At 46.1% G+C, this 16,202-nt stretch overlaps 1 protein-coding gene across 1 annotated transcript; it reads left to right on the top strand.

The window, feature by feature from the left end:
* The first annotated feature begins 9,254 nt into the window (after nt 1-9,254).
* G6PC1 (glucose-6-phosphatase catalytic subunit 1) lies at nt 9,255-15,996 on the top strand. Its single transcript, XM_063112841.1, has 5 exons — nt 9,255-9,484; nt 11,450-11,559; nt 13,445-13,550; nt 14,165-14,280; nt 15,485-15,996. Exons 1-5 carry the CDS (start codon nt 9,255-9,257, stop codon nt 15,994-15,996), a joined length of 1,074 nt encoding a protein of 357 aa, XP_062968911.1.
* The last annotated feature ends 206 nt before the right edge of the window (nt 15,997-16,202 follow it).

The following is a 16,202-nucleotide window of genomic DNA, read 5'->3' as shown; positions in this document are numbered from 1 at the left end:
GGCAGTAATAAAATCTACCTTGGGATTTTTATGAGAATTAAATTAGTAAGTGCAAGTAATTTTCCAGAACTAAACCCTGGCATACAGTGAATGTTCAATGAATATGAGCTATTATTTAATATTTTATTAACCAGCATCTACTGGGTGTTCCAGTTACTGTAAAAGAAACCACCCTAAAACTTAGTGGCTTAAAACAACAAACTAATTTACCTAGTTCAGAATTCTGTAGATGGGCACTCTGGGCTGGGTTCTCCTGGAATCACCCACGTGGCTGCAGATTTCTGGCAGATGGACCAGAGAGGGGTGGTCTAAGATGGCCTCACTCACACTTCTGGTGACTGAAGCTGGCTGTCAGACAGACCACATGTGTCTTAGTCCACTTTTTGTGTGGCTTTGACAGAATACCTGAAGCTGGGGAAGTTCAAGATTGGACAGCCGCATGTGGTGAGGGCTTCATGCTGCTTCAAGTCACGGCAGAAAGACGAAAAGGGACAGGGTGCATGTAAGGAGATCACATGATGAGAGAGGAAACCAGAGAGAGAAACCGAGGAAGCCAGACTCTCTTGTTAACAACCCGTTCTAACATGAACTAATCCATTCCTGAGAGCCAAGCATGCTCACACATGTGTGCACGAACACACACACACACACACACACACACACACACACACTCTCACACATACCCCACCTCCACCACCACCACCACCAGGGAAGGCATTAAATCTATTCATGAGGGATCCACCCCCATGACCCAAACACCTCCTACTAGGCCCCACCTCCCAACACTGTCACATTGGGAATTTCAATATGAGAGGACAAACCGCATTCAACAAACCATAGCAACATCTTATAACAGTGTGTCTCCAGTAAGCTACATTGTGGACCAGGGTTTCAACTGTAACCCAAAGAGGGCAAGCCCTAGCGAGTGAATGCTTTTCAAGCCCCTACATGTCCCAATAGCCAAGGCAAGTCACAAGATCAAGCCCAGATTCAATGGATGGAGACATAAAATTTATTTATTGATGGGAAGAGAGGCAAAGTCCCAATGCAAAGGAGCATGTGTTAGGGGTGGGAGCAACCTTATGGCCATCTAAACAACGTATTACACTGGGCACCAGATATGTAAGCAGGGCTAAATTCTGGAGGCTGGAAGGGATGCTTTCTTGGTCCACAGGGCTCAGAATAGCAGGAAAAGGGTTAAGACATATGCAAAACAACTATAATGCAAAGTTTGAATGTGATAAGTACCTTATGATAGAAACAGTGCAGTGCTAGGGACTTCAGATGAGAGAGATCCTTTACAGCTGATGAGGGGTGTGGGTCAGTGGGTTGAAAAAGCTTTGTTAGCTTGACCTTGAAGTATGGTTAGAATCTGAACATGTAGAGACGTGGGAAATCATATTCCAGGTGGAAGGAAGAGCAAAGTTAGGAAAGCCAAAAGCCAAGGCATGTTTGGGAAATCCAAATCCATCCAGTATATCTGGAGTGTGGGGATCATAAAGGGGGACTGTGGAGCATAAGACTGGAAAGATAAGCTGGGGTCTGACTGTGGGTGAGCTTGAGTTTGCACTTCACTCTGCAGGCAGTGGGGAGCCACTGAATACTTTTCAGGTGACAAGTGAACAGAACTGTATTGTAAGAAGACTCCTTTGCTAGCTTGGGGTGGGGAGCAAGAAGGGGAGAGGCGATCATTAGGTAATAAAGGGACCAGCAGGTCTAGGCAGAGAGATTGGCCAGCAGCAGCCTGAGTACAAAATATCTGGACAGATTCTGATGAGTGACTGCAAATGGGGCATAGGGAGGTGTCAAATATACCTCCAAGGTTGCCAGACTCAGGACCTGCAGTGTGGCAGTGGGGGAGGAGATTGTTTATAAAGAGGGGAAGTCTGGAAGAAGAACGGGTCTGGAAGGAACTTGCAGATGTGGGGAAGGTGTGGGATGTCCAGCTGGTGTCCAACAGCACATTGACCATGGAAGGAGGAAAAAGAGAAAGGAGAGTAGAGCTGGCCGGAGCAACAGTAAACAGCATTTCAAGGCAGTGAACTGCCAGAAATGTCAGATGTGGCCAAATGCCCAAGGAGGAAGAAGAATGAATAAAGGCCAACCAGCAGGTTTGACAAAGAGCAGATCACCAATGACATCCCAGGACAGTCGAGGAGGCTAAAGTCCCACAGAGTTTGAGGAGGGAGCAACAGTCATCCTGCTCTCTGGAATTCAAGGTTAGAGAGATCCCCTAGACTTAAGTGACCCCGGTGCCTCCCTCTCTTTCCATGTCAAACCTACGAAAGTGGACAAAATCTTAAAAATAAACCAAACACCTCCGTGTTTTTTCCCTACAGGAGGGAGGCATGCTAGAGTCTCCCTGCCCTTCTCCCTCGATCTGCAGTCAGGCGCTGTCAGGACTCATGTCCAGGGAGACAGGCGTTGGCGGGACAGACAGCTGTTTATTTCCTATCAGAGCCCTACTGTGTTTTCATAGCTCAAAATAGTCCCACAGCCTGCCCTGCCCCGGCCCCCCGGCCCCCAGGGGCTCACCGTGTGTTTTCATGACAATTCTGAGCCTCGCCTCTTCTCTGCATCATGGTCCTCCTTTGGAAACTCTCAGAGAGGGTAAGGGAAAGGCGAACAAGGTCTCAGACCACTCATTTCCTAATTATCTCCCTGTGCTGGGCTCCAGGAGAGGAAAAGAATAATAACTAACTATACAACACGGGTGTTTTGATTGGAATGAAATGTCTTCAGCTTTTAAAGAAAGAGGTGATTAAAGGACAGGGCTGTGGAAGGAAAAAAGAGGGGACAGAAGAGGGAAGAAGGCACGACTGTGATGTGGCTGGCGGCCGGGCTCCACGTGGAGCGCTGACTTGCACTAGAGAACTGGGGCTGGGCTGGGTCCTGGCAGCCTGGGGTGTAGTCCAAGGGCAGGAAGAAGGCCGACTTTACTGAATACTCTTTCAAAGTCTTTGAATTTTTTTAACTACGTAAAGACATTACTTCTGAAAACATTTTCATTTTAAAGATATGACCACATGTATCTTTTCTTTCTGGCAGTAATTAACCATTTACCTCTGTTAGCTGTTTAGAAGGCAGCCATCACCTCACCGGGGCTTCTTTCAAAGGACCACCCTAGACTGAGAGTCTGTTAAGGCTGAAAGGGAGTGAGGGTCCCCAAGACTCATTTTACAGTTGACAAAAGTACAACCCAGAGACTCCAGTAACTTGGCCAAGGTTGTACAGCTCTTTAATCTTCTTATTTATTTTATTTTATTGTTTTCATCCTGGTGACGACAGTGGGGAAGGGGCCGTCTCCCAGGCTGCCCGTTGGAAGCTTGAGAGTGTTTCTGAGAGTTTTTTAAGGAAAAGTAAAATGCACCTTCGGGCCCACGCCCACCTCCTGTCCCCAGCTCCGCCCCGCTCCCTGCCAGCCTGAGCTGTGGCTGACGTTGATGATGACTTGGTTTCCCTCCCCTCCTTTAACTGGTCTCAAGTCTTCCAAAGAATCTGCGTTGAAGCAAGGAGGGCCGCGGCCTGGGCAAAGATTCTTAGTTCAAGTCACACGTCCTTTCTCTCCTCCAATAGGCCTTTTTGCCTCTGGAACAGAGCAGGAGGAAGGGGACGTGAGCCTTTTCTTGCATAGCTCCGCTCCCTCTGTTGCAGGCTTCCCGCCCCTGCCTCTGCCTCTGCAGAGCAGCACATCGACCAAGTTTAATTCCTGGCAGGAAGAATCAAATTCCACAGCAAGAATGTTTCCAAGCTGCTAGGGTCGCCTGGCACCGCCACAGGCTTGGTGGGGAACGGGAGGACAGTCCGCCACCCGCCCCTGAGGGAAGCGGCGGGCCTCGTGCGGAAGCAGCGTATTTCCTGCCGGGAACGGTTTCCTTGGGGCGGGGGCTAAGGACGAGGCAGGAGAAGGGGGGCAGGGCCGCCTGTGGTTCCCAGGAAGGTGGAAGGCAGACCCCGGGTGGCAGGAGGGAGGTAGTGGCCAGGGGCTTCCTAGCTGCGGACTGTGAAGCAAGTGCCTTCAGGTACCTGCCTGCGGACAGAACGTCCGCCCGTCCTCAGACACGCGCCACGCGGCCGCCACCCCGCCGACGCATGCGCAGTCCAAGGTCCGGAAGCTGAACCCTCTCACCGCGCCGGAGATCAGGCAGCCGCCCTCCCGGCGGACAATGATTAACCCACCTCTCCCTCCACCTGTTGTTCTCAACATGTTTTTCTAAAAAATGAACTGGGTCACTCATTTAGAAGGTGACAGCAGTTGAACCTGCCAGTGTCTCCTGTCACCACTAAATACCTCCCCCACCGATCACTTGGTAGGGGGAAAAAAGCACACGACAGACAGAAAAAAAGAAATTAAAAAACAAAACTGTACATCTTGCAATTTTGGCTGTAACCCTTCAGAGAACTCTACCCTGCTGCTTAGACGAACCTGTGGATTGCAGGTTTTGTACCCCTGCTCCAAGGTGTAGACAAGACCCATTCTAGTGACAATAACTGAGAAAGGTAAAGGTAGCTCCTCTCTTAACAGAGTCCAGAGGCCCAGCCAGAACGGAGGACCTGGCTGCAGGCAAAATCAGACTTTCTTTTCAGTAATAAATGCAACTTTTGGATGAGGTGTGTAGTAAATTATGGCTCCTTCCCCTCTTTGCTTTCCTGTCAGCAATAAACTTGTTTGAGTGAATGAGTCAACCTTGCTCTGGGAGAAGAAGGTGCCAGGACGCTGGAACCCACTGCTCTTACTTAATAGCAGACCAGACTGTGCTTTCTGGCCCCTTTCGTTCATGTTCTTCCCAAACCAAGATTCCACAACCACTGGATTTCTGTCTGTAGAGAAAACGCCTAAGGAGCGCCCTGCTAGTACACTTAAGGAAGAGGGACCTGAATAATGTTCCAGTCTCATGCTTCCCAGACTCGGCTGGTCATTTCCCCAGAGGGTGTTGATAAATACTGAGTCTTCTCTGCTGAGGACAAAGTAACAGAGAGCTCACTGATACCTGCACAAATGAGACTCAGTTTTCATATGAGGATACTCCAGTTTACATAGTTAGTTGTGCAAATGTAGACTGTCAAGGTCCCAGAGGACAACTGGGATTTAACTTTGAATTCTTCAGAGAGCCAGGCATGGTGCTTTGCTGAGGAAATGTTGGTTGAATTAAACTGGAGAACTTCTTGAAAGGGAAGATGACAAGAGTTAGAGAGAGATGGTGGAATCCCTTCTCCGGAGATAGTTCTTCAGATGAGTGAATTCTCAGCCAAACCTCCAGCAACTCAAATGCTTTGTCCACAGTATTCACCTCGTATATCCTCAAGACCTTTAAGGATCCACCATTTCTCTCTTCAGCCAGCTTTCTAATAGGCTCAGGTCCTTTGGGGCCTCACTTCTTTTTGCACATGATAAAAATTTGCTGGAGGAATCAGGAAGGAGCTGGAAGGTAGAGAGGTGGGGACCAGCAAGTAGTCTCATGATGTAACACACAGTTGCTCTGACCAAGAGAGTCCCCTTGCCTGGCAGGCAGCCTGCCAGAGAGATTCTCCTACCGCCGCTGTACACATATGCCCAGAAAGGCATATCAGCTCCCTCTCAACCCCTTATCAACACAGGTGTTCTCCCTGAGTTCCGCAGGAGATAGAGGTCTTCATCTGCTCCCCATATGCTCATCACATGACAGAAACCCACCCAACTCAGAGACCCTGGTTCCTCGCAGCCCTGCGGAGACCTAGACAGCGGCCTTTGGATATTTTGTTGGAAGATCTGCCCTATTTGCCCTCAACTCACCTCAGACCATAGAAACTCCAGTCCCCGGGGGGGTCATCACAGTAGTTACTCAATACTTTCTAGGAAGGCTTATCTGGGTAGAGGGAAGGAACTGTCTCTTCTGGTGAGGCCCACTACTTGTAGCCCAGCAGTCCTGACAGCGCAGAACACACATACCCCACGCACCAGCATACACTGCAAGCATGTGCTTCCTCTGCAGCTCACCCACGGCTACCACCATCATTACCTGCTCTCCAGGCTAGGTGTGGTAGGAGAAGGTTGCTTACAGCAGCAGAAGCAATGTGGTCAAGGGCAGTTAGACTCAGCTTGAGCTGGTAGAAACCCATGGGGGAGAGTGAGGCTTCAGATCATCCCTCCTGGATGACATTTTAATCATTTCCAGCATGGAATGTTGTCAACATTTGCTATAGACTCATTAACTCTGAGTTTCTTTTCCCTGTCCCCAACTTACCACTTACATGTCAATATGGATTTATTGGTGAGAAATTCAGGCAGATTTTTGTTTGTTTGTTTTTAAAAAGATGACTGGTAAGGGGATCTTAATCTTTGTCTTGGTGTTGTCAGCACCACGCTCTCCCAAGTGAGCCATGGGCTGGCCTTTCAGGCGGGTTTTAAAAAGTTTTATTCCCTCTGGCTCTTATCCTTGAAAATGCATTACACAATTCAATCCCTGGAGGAAAATGAAGAAAACCATCTGTTAAAGATGGAGGCACTCTTGCTCTCCTGTATTTTGCCTGTCTCAGCAGGATGTGAATACACTGTCAAGATTTTACAAGGCTTAACCACAAACCACAGACTTCCTATTGAGTTACCTAGGAGACGAGGAGGTGATGGGAGGGGTTTTTAACTGGCTGAAACATATATAATGCCTGCTTTTTCCCCAATAAATTTGCTTAGTTCATGTGCTATGTCCCAGAACTTTGTGTCTGGTCTGTGGTTGACCACCTCCCCAGGCGGCAGCCCCTAGCTCAAGGCGTGCTTTGAGCAAGTCACCTTCCTGCATTCTCTTGGCAGGGCTGCATGCGGCCCTGCTCCCTGAGGGACACCTGACAGAGGCTATGTGTAGTCCTGCCTCCTGAGACCCCCAGGACCAAGAGAAAGGTGCAACTCTCCTGCTCCCCTCAGAGTCCTAGGAGACCCAAGTGTGAGGTTTTTGGTTTCTCTACTGCTTGCAAGCTGATACACACACACACACACACACACACACACACACACACACACACACACACACACACACACACACGGGATCTTCAAAAAGTTCATGGAAAACACATATTATAAAAAAACTATGCATGAATTGCAAAAATTTTTTGCACCAAAATAAATTCATACTAGCTTATTATAACATGTCTAAACAGGATCTAGTTTGAGGCACTAAGAAGGATAAGACATCAGTTTAAAAAGAGCCCCTATCAGAACAACATGAATTCTGCTAAAATTGAAGCAAGAACAAACATCAAATTTATGGTAAACTTGGGTAGAAGAATGGTGAAATCACTGATTCTTTACAAAAAGCTTATGGGGACAATACTGCAAAGAAATCAGCAGTTTACAAATGGATAACTTATTTTAAAAAGGGACAAACAACACTGATGATGAAACCTGCAGTGGCAGAACAGCCACGTCAATTTGCAAGGGAAAAATTAATCTTGCTCATGCCTTGATTGAAGAGGACCAAAGAATAACAGCAAAAACAATAGTCAACACCATAGATATCTCAATTGGTTCAGCTTACACAATTCTGGCTGAAAAATCACAGCTGAGCAAACTTTCTGATCTTTGGATGCCAAAACTGTTGTACCAGATCAGCTACAAACAAGAGCAGAGTTTTCAATGGAAATTTTAAATAAGTGGGATCAAGATCCTGAGCATTTCTTCAAAGAATTGTAACAGAAGATGAAACATGCCTTTACCAGTACGATGCCAAAGACAAAGCACAATCAAGCCACGGCTGCCAAGAGGTGAAAGTGGTCCAGTCAAAGTAAAAGCAGACAGGTCAAGAACTAAGATCATGGCAACAGTTTTTTGGTATGCTCAAGGCATTTTGCTTTTTGGAGGGCCAAAGAACAATAACATCTGCTTATTATGACAATGTTTTGAGAAAGTCAGTCAAAGCTTTAGCAGAAAATTGCCCAGGAAAGCTTCACCAGAGAGTCCTTCTCCACTATGACAATGCTCCTGCTCAACTCTGTCATCAAACAGGGGCAATTCTGCCAGAGTTTCAATGGGAAATCATTAGGCATCCACCTTACAGTCCTGATTTAGCTCCTTCTGACTTCTTTTTGTTTCCTAATCTTAAAAAGTCTTTACTAGCCAGCCACCAAAAAAAAAAAAAAAAAAAAAAAAAATCTTCAAAGGGCACCCATTTCTCTTCAGTGAGTCATGTCAAACAGACTGCACGCACATGGTTAAATTCCCAGGACCTTCATTTCTTTGGGGATGGACTAAATGGCTGGTGTCATCACTTACAAAAGTGTCCTGAATTTGATGGAGCTTATGTTGAGAAATACAGTTTATATTTTTTATTTTTATCTTTTAATTCCATTTTCCATAAACTTTTTGAAGTCCCCTCATGTGTGGTATGTGCCTATGTTTGAGTGTGTGTGCGTATGAAAGAAAACTCAAGATACAGAAGCTTTGTTCAAAAATAATTAAACATTTCGAGCTCCTTTTCTAGAGTCCTCACTTACCCACTTGCTGGTTTTCTCATTCAGAACCACACATGCATCATATCATTGTTGCATGAATATACATTCATTGTAGTGTTTAAACTCATGTATTAAAATTCCAAAGGTCCTAACTTTAAGGTCATTAAATGAATCAATCTCTCCATTCAAAAATGATTACTTTGTGACCCCAAAAGATATGGAACCAATACTGGGAAGAGGGTTGAAGTCCCAAACCAGAGGCAGACCCTAGACACTAATGCGGTTAAGGAAGGATCAGCAAGTTGACAGTCCCCAGTACAGTAGAACTTGCTATATTTAAAAATCAATACCTTAAAACTTGCATAGCTAGAGCACCAAGACTTTTCTTTGTCCCTAAATAAGAAAAGTTGCAGACTTAGGAAATCAGACACATTTACAAGAATCATGGTGGATTTAGACTCTGCTCTGTGTCTCTGGCATGGTTTCAGGGACCAGGAGGGCAGCCCCTTGCACTGTCAAGCAGCGTGCCAAAGTTAATAATTGGCCCTGCTGAGTGCATGGCTGGTCAGGCTGTTTCTGTGTGCCTGCTCTTCTATTTTACGTAAATCACCCTGAATATGTTTGCATCAACCTACTGTTGATGTACCTTTGATCAATAGATTTTAGACAAAAGTGGTTTTTGAGTCCAAAGATCAGGGCTGGGTTGACCTGCAAACTAGATACAGGGTGTATAAAACAGGGGTAAGGCACAGACTGATAGCAGAGCAATCACCACCAAGCTTGAATAACGTCAAGGGCTCTTCGGACAGCCTCTGGGTGCCAAGGGAATGAGGATGGAGGAGGGAATGAACGCTCTGCATGACTTTGGGATCCAGTCAACTCACTACCTCCAGGTGAACTACCGAGACTCCCAGGACTGGTTTATCTTGGTGTCCATATTTGCAGACCTCAGGAATGCCTTCTATGTCCTCTTCCCCATCTGGTTTCATCTTCGAGAAGCTGTGGGCATCAAACTCCTCTGGGTAGCTGTGATTGGAGACTGGCTTAACCTCGTCTTTAAGTGGTAAGAAACATACAGAGAGGAGATCAGCAAGGAAAGAGGCTGGCATTCTTTCTGGAAATGTCTGTCCACTGGAAGTTGCTTTCCCCATGCTATTCAGGAAGACACAGGCTACTCCCCCCTTGACTTTGGATTATCTACATAAAGAGGGGAGATAGAGAAAATCCCGTCAGTGAGTTGAAAATACAGGAAAGCCTATTTCATATGGATTAAAGGGCCGGAAGGACAGTTGAATTTAGTGAAAAGTCTGAGTCACAGATTTTAAACAAGGAGACACAGTTTTATTACTTTGAAGCAGAATAGGTAACACAAAGATAGATGTATGAAAGAAGAGAGATGATGTATGAAAAAAGGAAACAGATAATTCAAAAACCTGTTATAAGTGGTAATGAAAAGTAATCCAGAGAACTGAGCTCCATCCTTTGTTCAGCTACCTATAAACTATATGTCCCTGGCAAGTCATATAAACTCTCTAAGTTTTTATTTTAGTCTATAAACTTAGATTATGTCTGGATGCTAAATAACAATCATAGAAAATGTTTATTAAACACTTGATATGTGCCAAGCTATGTGCTAAGTCCTTTTCTGCAGGATAGTTACTACTGTTTCACAGATGAAGTTACCAAGGCACTGAGTTCAATAACTAGATCAACACTGTAGTAAATGGCAGAGCCAGGATTTAAGCCCAGACAGGCTGGCTTCAGAGGTAATGCTCTTAAGAGCTACATTCCATCCAGTGCTGTAGACTGACTCTTTGGGGGAAAATTGCCTTGACTTTCACATTTACCAATGTCCATTACGTAAAGATTCCCATTATGGCCACTTTCAAGCTACTGATAGTTCTGGCTTGGAAAATTCCCGAATATTTAACTGTCAACTCTTGTCAGCCCGTGCCAGCTGGCTCTAGCACATTACTGGTTTAGCCTCTATTTCCTCACCTAGAAAATGAAGGAATAGCTGCCCTCTAAGGCCTTTACCATACCTAATACCATCTATGTCTACCATTAGACGGTTCTTAAGATCTTGAGATCTCTTCCAGCTCTAATATTCTTTGGTTATAAACAATGAAAATCCTTTAGAATAGAAAAAAATTGTTATTGGATTCTGGAGCCCAAAGCATATTGATGAGATTCCTGAAACATTTTTAAAAAGTTACTAAATTTTATTTGTAACTTCCACTGTTCAGCAGCAAGACCCTAAAAAATAGAAAGACAACGAGTTATTCCAAACATGTGATTTCAACTAAAGAACCATGGCTTCTCTCTGGGTTGGTAGAAGTTAGAGTCAGTGGCTGTCCCTGATTTTGGTGAGAAATTCATATTCCACTATCTCAAGGAAAAAGGAGGCATCCTGACTAATCTTTGACACCTGTCTGCACAGTGAAAAACACAGCTAATGTTTGTAAAGGGGAAGTGGTTTGTCTGAGATATTCTGACTCAAAGCAAAGAGAATACAGAATAAGCACCTGAAGCTATACACATCCTTCAAGAGAGCAATTCTTACAGGATAAGAAGCCACGTCTCCTGGGGGGTCTTGTCTTTGGGGCTGGGGGGCATTCTCTGATGTCAGAGGGAACACAAGACTCTCTGAGGCCTGAAGAAAAAGCAGAGGGAACCCATATGCAAGACCAAGTTGCAAACTGTAGTTCCGTATGCATCCTTCCAGCACAAATTCTTGGCGTTTAAAAAAAAGCCACATGGCTACCATTAATATGGACTTCAGGATCTTGGGTTTATTTACAGTATTTATGTTTGAATAGATAATACATTTAAATGATTCAACATGCAAGTTATATAAGGAATGTGCCATAAAAAGTCTCCCTCCCGTGCCTCTCCCCAGCCACCTAGTCCCCCTTCCTGGAGGCAACACATGGATCTTCTCCTCAAGCTACTCTCTCTAATCAAAGTGTGTGCCTTGGGCAAAAGCAGTCATTCAGTAACTCCAGACACTGGTTCTGCTTTTCCACAGGATTCTCTTTGGGCAGCGCCCATACTGGTGGGTCCTGGACACCGACTACTACAGCAACACCTCTGTGCCACTCATAAAGCAGTTCCCCGTCACCTGTGAGACTGGCCCAGGTGAGAGTCCCTGTAGAGACAGAAGCTGGGTCAATCTTGTTTATCGTAGACACCTGTTATCGTTCATTACGGCTGAAGCTGACCTTGAGGGGACATGAGGAAAGCCATTCCTTTGTGCTTTTGTTATGGCCTTCAGTTTGGTACAAATCCATTAGAAGTCACTTCAGCAAGGCCTTCCTGACTAGATTACTGTCACTTTGGAATTCTACCTGTTTCCAGAAACTGAATTGCTAGTTCAGTGAGGCGTGGGCACTCCCATGGGCAAAGGGCTTGAAAGACTAATTGTACCATGGCCCTTTGTCCAGGGAAGGGAAAGCAGTAGAGGGCTGAGCCCCAGCCATCCTTCCCAGTGACCTGGCTCAGTGGATGTGTCCCCCTGAACTGACCGTCCAATCCCACATCCTTACTGCATTTTAATAGTTACAGCCAGGTAGGTATTGTTAAGTCAAATGATGGGTTTATTTTTTCAGTATTAAAATAGGAATACTCGACCCTTTTCCCTCACCCTGATATCTCAATACCAGCATCTCCTCCTCAGAGACCCTTTCCCTGGCCCCCAAACTGGGGAACATCCCTTAGTCATTTGCTGTCACAGCCCATTTGTTCATTCTCGAGCATATTCACTCATTCTGCTGCTATTTATTGAGCATGTAGCATGTGCCAAATACTGTTCTAGGTGCTAGGGACACCTTTGTCAGTGTACAAAACAGACACAATGATCCCTGCCATCGTAGAGTTGAAATTCACATGGAGGAAGTGCAATGTACAAAAGTAATAATAAATAAGTAAAGTGTATCAGATGTTAGAAGATAATCATTTATAAACAATAAAGGAGAAAGAGGAGAAGGAGGAGCTGGAGGGGGAGGAGGGAAAGGAAAGAGAGAGAGAGAGAGAGAGAGAAAGAAAGAAAAGGCTTTATCTAGTATTTAGATACTCTAAGATATTTTAGATACCTTTAGATACTTTAACTACGGTTTAGATACTCTTGGGTTCAATATTCATGCAAGGGAAGGGACAGCAGCCAACAGGGCAGATGGAGAAGTCCAGCTGTGATTCTGCCACAACCAACCCCACAGGACGCTCTGAAGCTGGGACTGCTCTTCAGAGTTGCCCTGAGCTGGGTCAAGGGGACCAGGCCTTTATGTCCCAACACAGACTAGATATTAGATGCAAGCTGGCACTGGAGAGAGGATAACCTTGATCAAGCCCAGGGCAATGACCAAAGAAGGCTAAGAGTTGAGGGCCATCTGCAATCACACTTTCAACAGCTGGGAAAAGAGACCTTCAGTCCAGGAGCGGGGTCTGCATGACACATCTCAGGACCCTCTATCCCTCAGGGCTGAAGAATCAGGAATGGGAACAGATTGCTGCATGAAGTAGGATGGTCAGAGTAGGACTCACTGAGAAACTGATATCTGAGAAAGGTTTGAGGGAGGTGAGGGAGTTGGCCGGTAACTTTCTGGGGGAAGAGCTGTCTGGTCAGAGAGGATAGCAGTGCAAAGGCCCTGAGGTGGGAGCACGCCTCGCATGTCCATGGAGGCCAGCGCAGCTGGAGCAGAGTGAGCAAGGTAGAGAGTAGAAGAGAAGTGGTGGGGGGCAGATCAGTGTGTGCTTTACATCCAGTGTGCTGATCCTTTGTGTCATCTCCAGGCTGAATACAGCTACGAGAGCAGGGTCCTTCTCTGGTTTCACCCACCGTTGTATTCCCAGAGCCTTGCATAATGCTCAGCACATAGTGGGAGCTCAATAGATATTTTTTAAATAAATGAGTGATGGATAAATGGATGGCTGGCTGGCTGAATGGCTGGGTAGATGTTGCTCCTGGAAGTCTCCCAGATGGAGACCTTTACGCCTTTAGTCCATTCACCTCCTTCCTGCCCTTCAGGGAGTCCCTCTGGCCATGCCATGGGTACAGCAGGTGTATACTACGTGATGGTCACATCCACCCTCTCTATCTTTCGGGGAAAGAAAAAGCCAACCTACAGATTTCGGTAAGAACTCACCACGGGGGTGTGGGTGGAGAGGGGTTGGAGATGGCTCTCTCCGTAGACGACTCAGCACCTGCTCTTCCTCACATTCCCCTGGGCCATTCCCGCACCTTGGGTGGGCACTGATAAGAGTTGTGGCAGTTCTGCTGACATTAGAGTCACAGAATGTCGGGGCTGGAAGAGACCCACTAGTGCAACCCTTTATTTTACAGATAAGGAAACAAGGTCTAACACCATAAAGGGGCTTCTAGAGATTAATTGGTGAGATAGTGGCAGGGCTTAAATAAAAACCCAATTCTGTACCAACCACAGAGTCGCCCCATCCAGGTAAAATAAACAGAGAAACATAAGACATTCCTACTACAGGGAATCCTGCGTATGCAGCTACTGTGCAAATCCTTAACCATCAAACAGATAAAATAGGGAGTTTAAAGTTCATACAGGCGAGGGTTCACCACATGCTGCAGGCACCTTTGAGCCTTCAAGGAGGGGCTTCAATTTACAAAAATCCCACGGATGGCACCTAAATTTGCCAGGCTCCAACATTCCTGGTGGGGCTGTTTTTGTGCTGACAGATCTGCATCTGGGTTCTGTTATGGTTACCTCTTCCGTTGCAGGTGCTTGAACGTCACTTTATGGCTGGGATTCTGGGCTGTGCAGCTGAATGTCTGTCTGTCACGAATCTACCTGGCTGCTCATTTTCCCCACCAGGTGGTGGCTGGAGTCTTTTCAGGTATCAGCTGCTCAGACTCTCTCCCTTCCCCCCACCCCCTTCCCATTTCTCCCCAGTCAGGACAAAACCCCAGCCTTCTAATAATGTCCTGTGTGTAATCGATGCTGTTAGCATTTCAGTGGGTTGAAAGGCAAGGGTGGTGATTGGAAGTGATTAATTTCTAAAGAAGTGTCCAGACCTACACAATTAACTGTGTTCCAGAAAAATGGCAATACATCAAAATAACTCACCCGATTGAATTAGCTTGAAATCTCTGAGCTTTTTACATTCTTTATTTCTCACTAAGCTTCAGTTGGAAGTAGGCCCTAATTTAGTTTTCAGGGAATCTGTAAAATTAACGAATTAACATGGTATCTTAGGAGAGCTTTTTGAAGACAGTACATTCATCTGCAAACCTAATAGGTATTGGCAGTTGATCTCTTTTATAGGGTCAGAGTTTTGAATATCTGTGTTTTCTTAGACCTAGTTAGTAAGAGGCAGAGAAGATTTAGGTTGAGTGTAAGAAAGAACGTCTTGATTTTGTGGGAGGCACTGGCATATAAGACCTTATGAAAGTTGTGGAATTTTTCCTCTGAGGTCTGTAAGAGCAAAACACAGTCACATTCAAAGAATAATGTTGAGAACAAGGGAGATAATGGTCTCAGGGTAACCACAAAAGTAACACAGCATTTAGTACTGCTTCCATGCTTACGGAGGAGCCTGGAAGCCACGCCACGTGAAAAACCTGGGAATGTTTAGGTTAGAGAGGAGAATAACTGTCTTCAAACGTGTGACAAAGGGACTAGATTCACAGCTAACTAACTCCCATGGAAAGAACTGAGACCAATGGATGGCATTAGAAGAGGATAGATTTCAGCTCAGCACGAGGAAGAACTATTTAGCAATCAAATCCATTTAAAGATGAAATGGGCTGTTCTAGTGGGAGTGAGCTCTCTGCTGCTGCAGGTATTCAAGGAGAGACAGGAAGACCCCTGCCAGGAAACTTGCGTGCGGTGAGAGGGTGTACGTAGTATGGTTCTTCCACATGAAGGAACCCATTGTTGAAGACAGGCTGGAGTCACCCATGGGAATAAAACAGATGGCCTTCCGGTCTGGTGTCTGTGATTCAATGGTAGGATGAATGGCATGTCACCCATTACTCCACACCCACCTGTAGTGAAGGTCCAGAATCTTCCTTGCTCCTCACATTCTTTCTTCTGCTCAGGCATCGCTGTCGCTGAGACTTTCCGTCACATCCGGAGCATCTACAATGCCAGTCTCCAGAAATACATTCTCATCACCTTCTTCCTGTTCAGCTCTGCCATTGGATTTTACCTGCTGCTAAAGGGGCTGGGCGTAGACCTCCTGTGGACTCTAGAGAAAGCCAAGAGATGGTGCGAGCGGCCCGAGTGGGTCCACATTGACACCACACCCTTTGCCAGCCTCCTCAAAAACTTGGGGACCCTCTTTGGCCTGGGGCTGGCTCTCAACTCCAGCATGTACAGGGAGAGCTGCAAAGGCAAACTCAGCAAGTGGCCCCCGTTCCGCCTCAGCTGCATTGTGGTCTCCCTCGTCCTCCTGCACCTCTTTGACTCTTTGAAACCCCCATCCCGAATCGAGCTGATCTTCTATGTCCTGTCCTTCTGCAAGAGTGCGGCAGTGCCCCTGGCATCAGTCAGTCTCATCCCCTACTGCCTCTCCCGGGTCCTGGGCCAGCCACACAAGAAGTCTTTGTAAGGGATGCAGAGTCTTCAGTATCTAAAGTCAATGACTGTGCCGGGGATGGAGGAGAACTAGAGTCTTCTGCCAGCCTATTTTGAAGCCAGAAGTGCTAAAGTCAGCTCAGGTGACCCCTCTCCCTTTTGCAATTCTAGTTGTATTGGGTGATGTTTTTGAAAAGCTAACGAGGCCACTTGAAAACACCTTGACTGCTAGATTTGGGT

The sequence above is a fragment of the Cynocephalus volans genome, chromosome 10 (genome assembly GCF_027409185.1).
Source record: "Cynocephalus volans isolate mCynVol1 chromosome 10, mCynVol1.pri, whole genome shotgun sequence".
NCBI classification, from domain to species: domain Eukaryota; kingdom Metazoa; phylum Chordata; class Mammalia; order Dermoptera; family Cynocephalidae; genus Cynocephalus; species Cynocephalus volans.
This window is presented reverse-complemented; position numbering and strand designations above follow the sequence as displayed.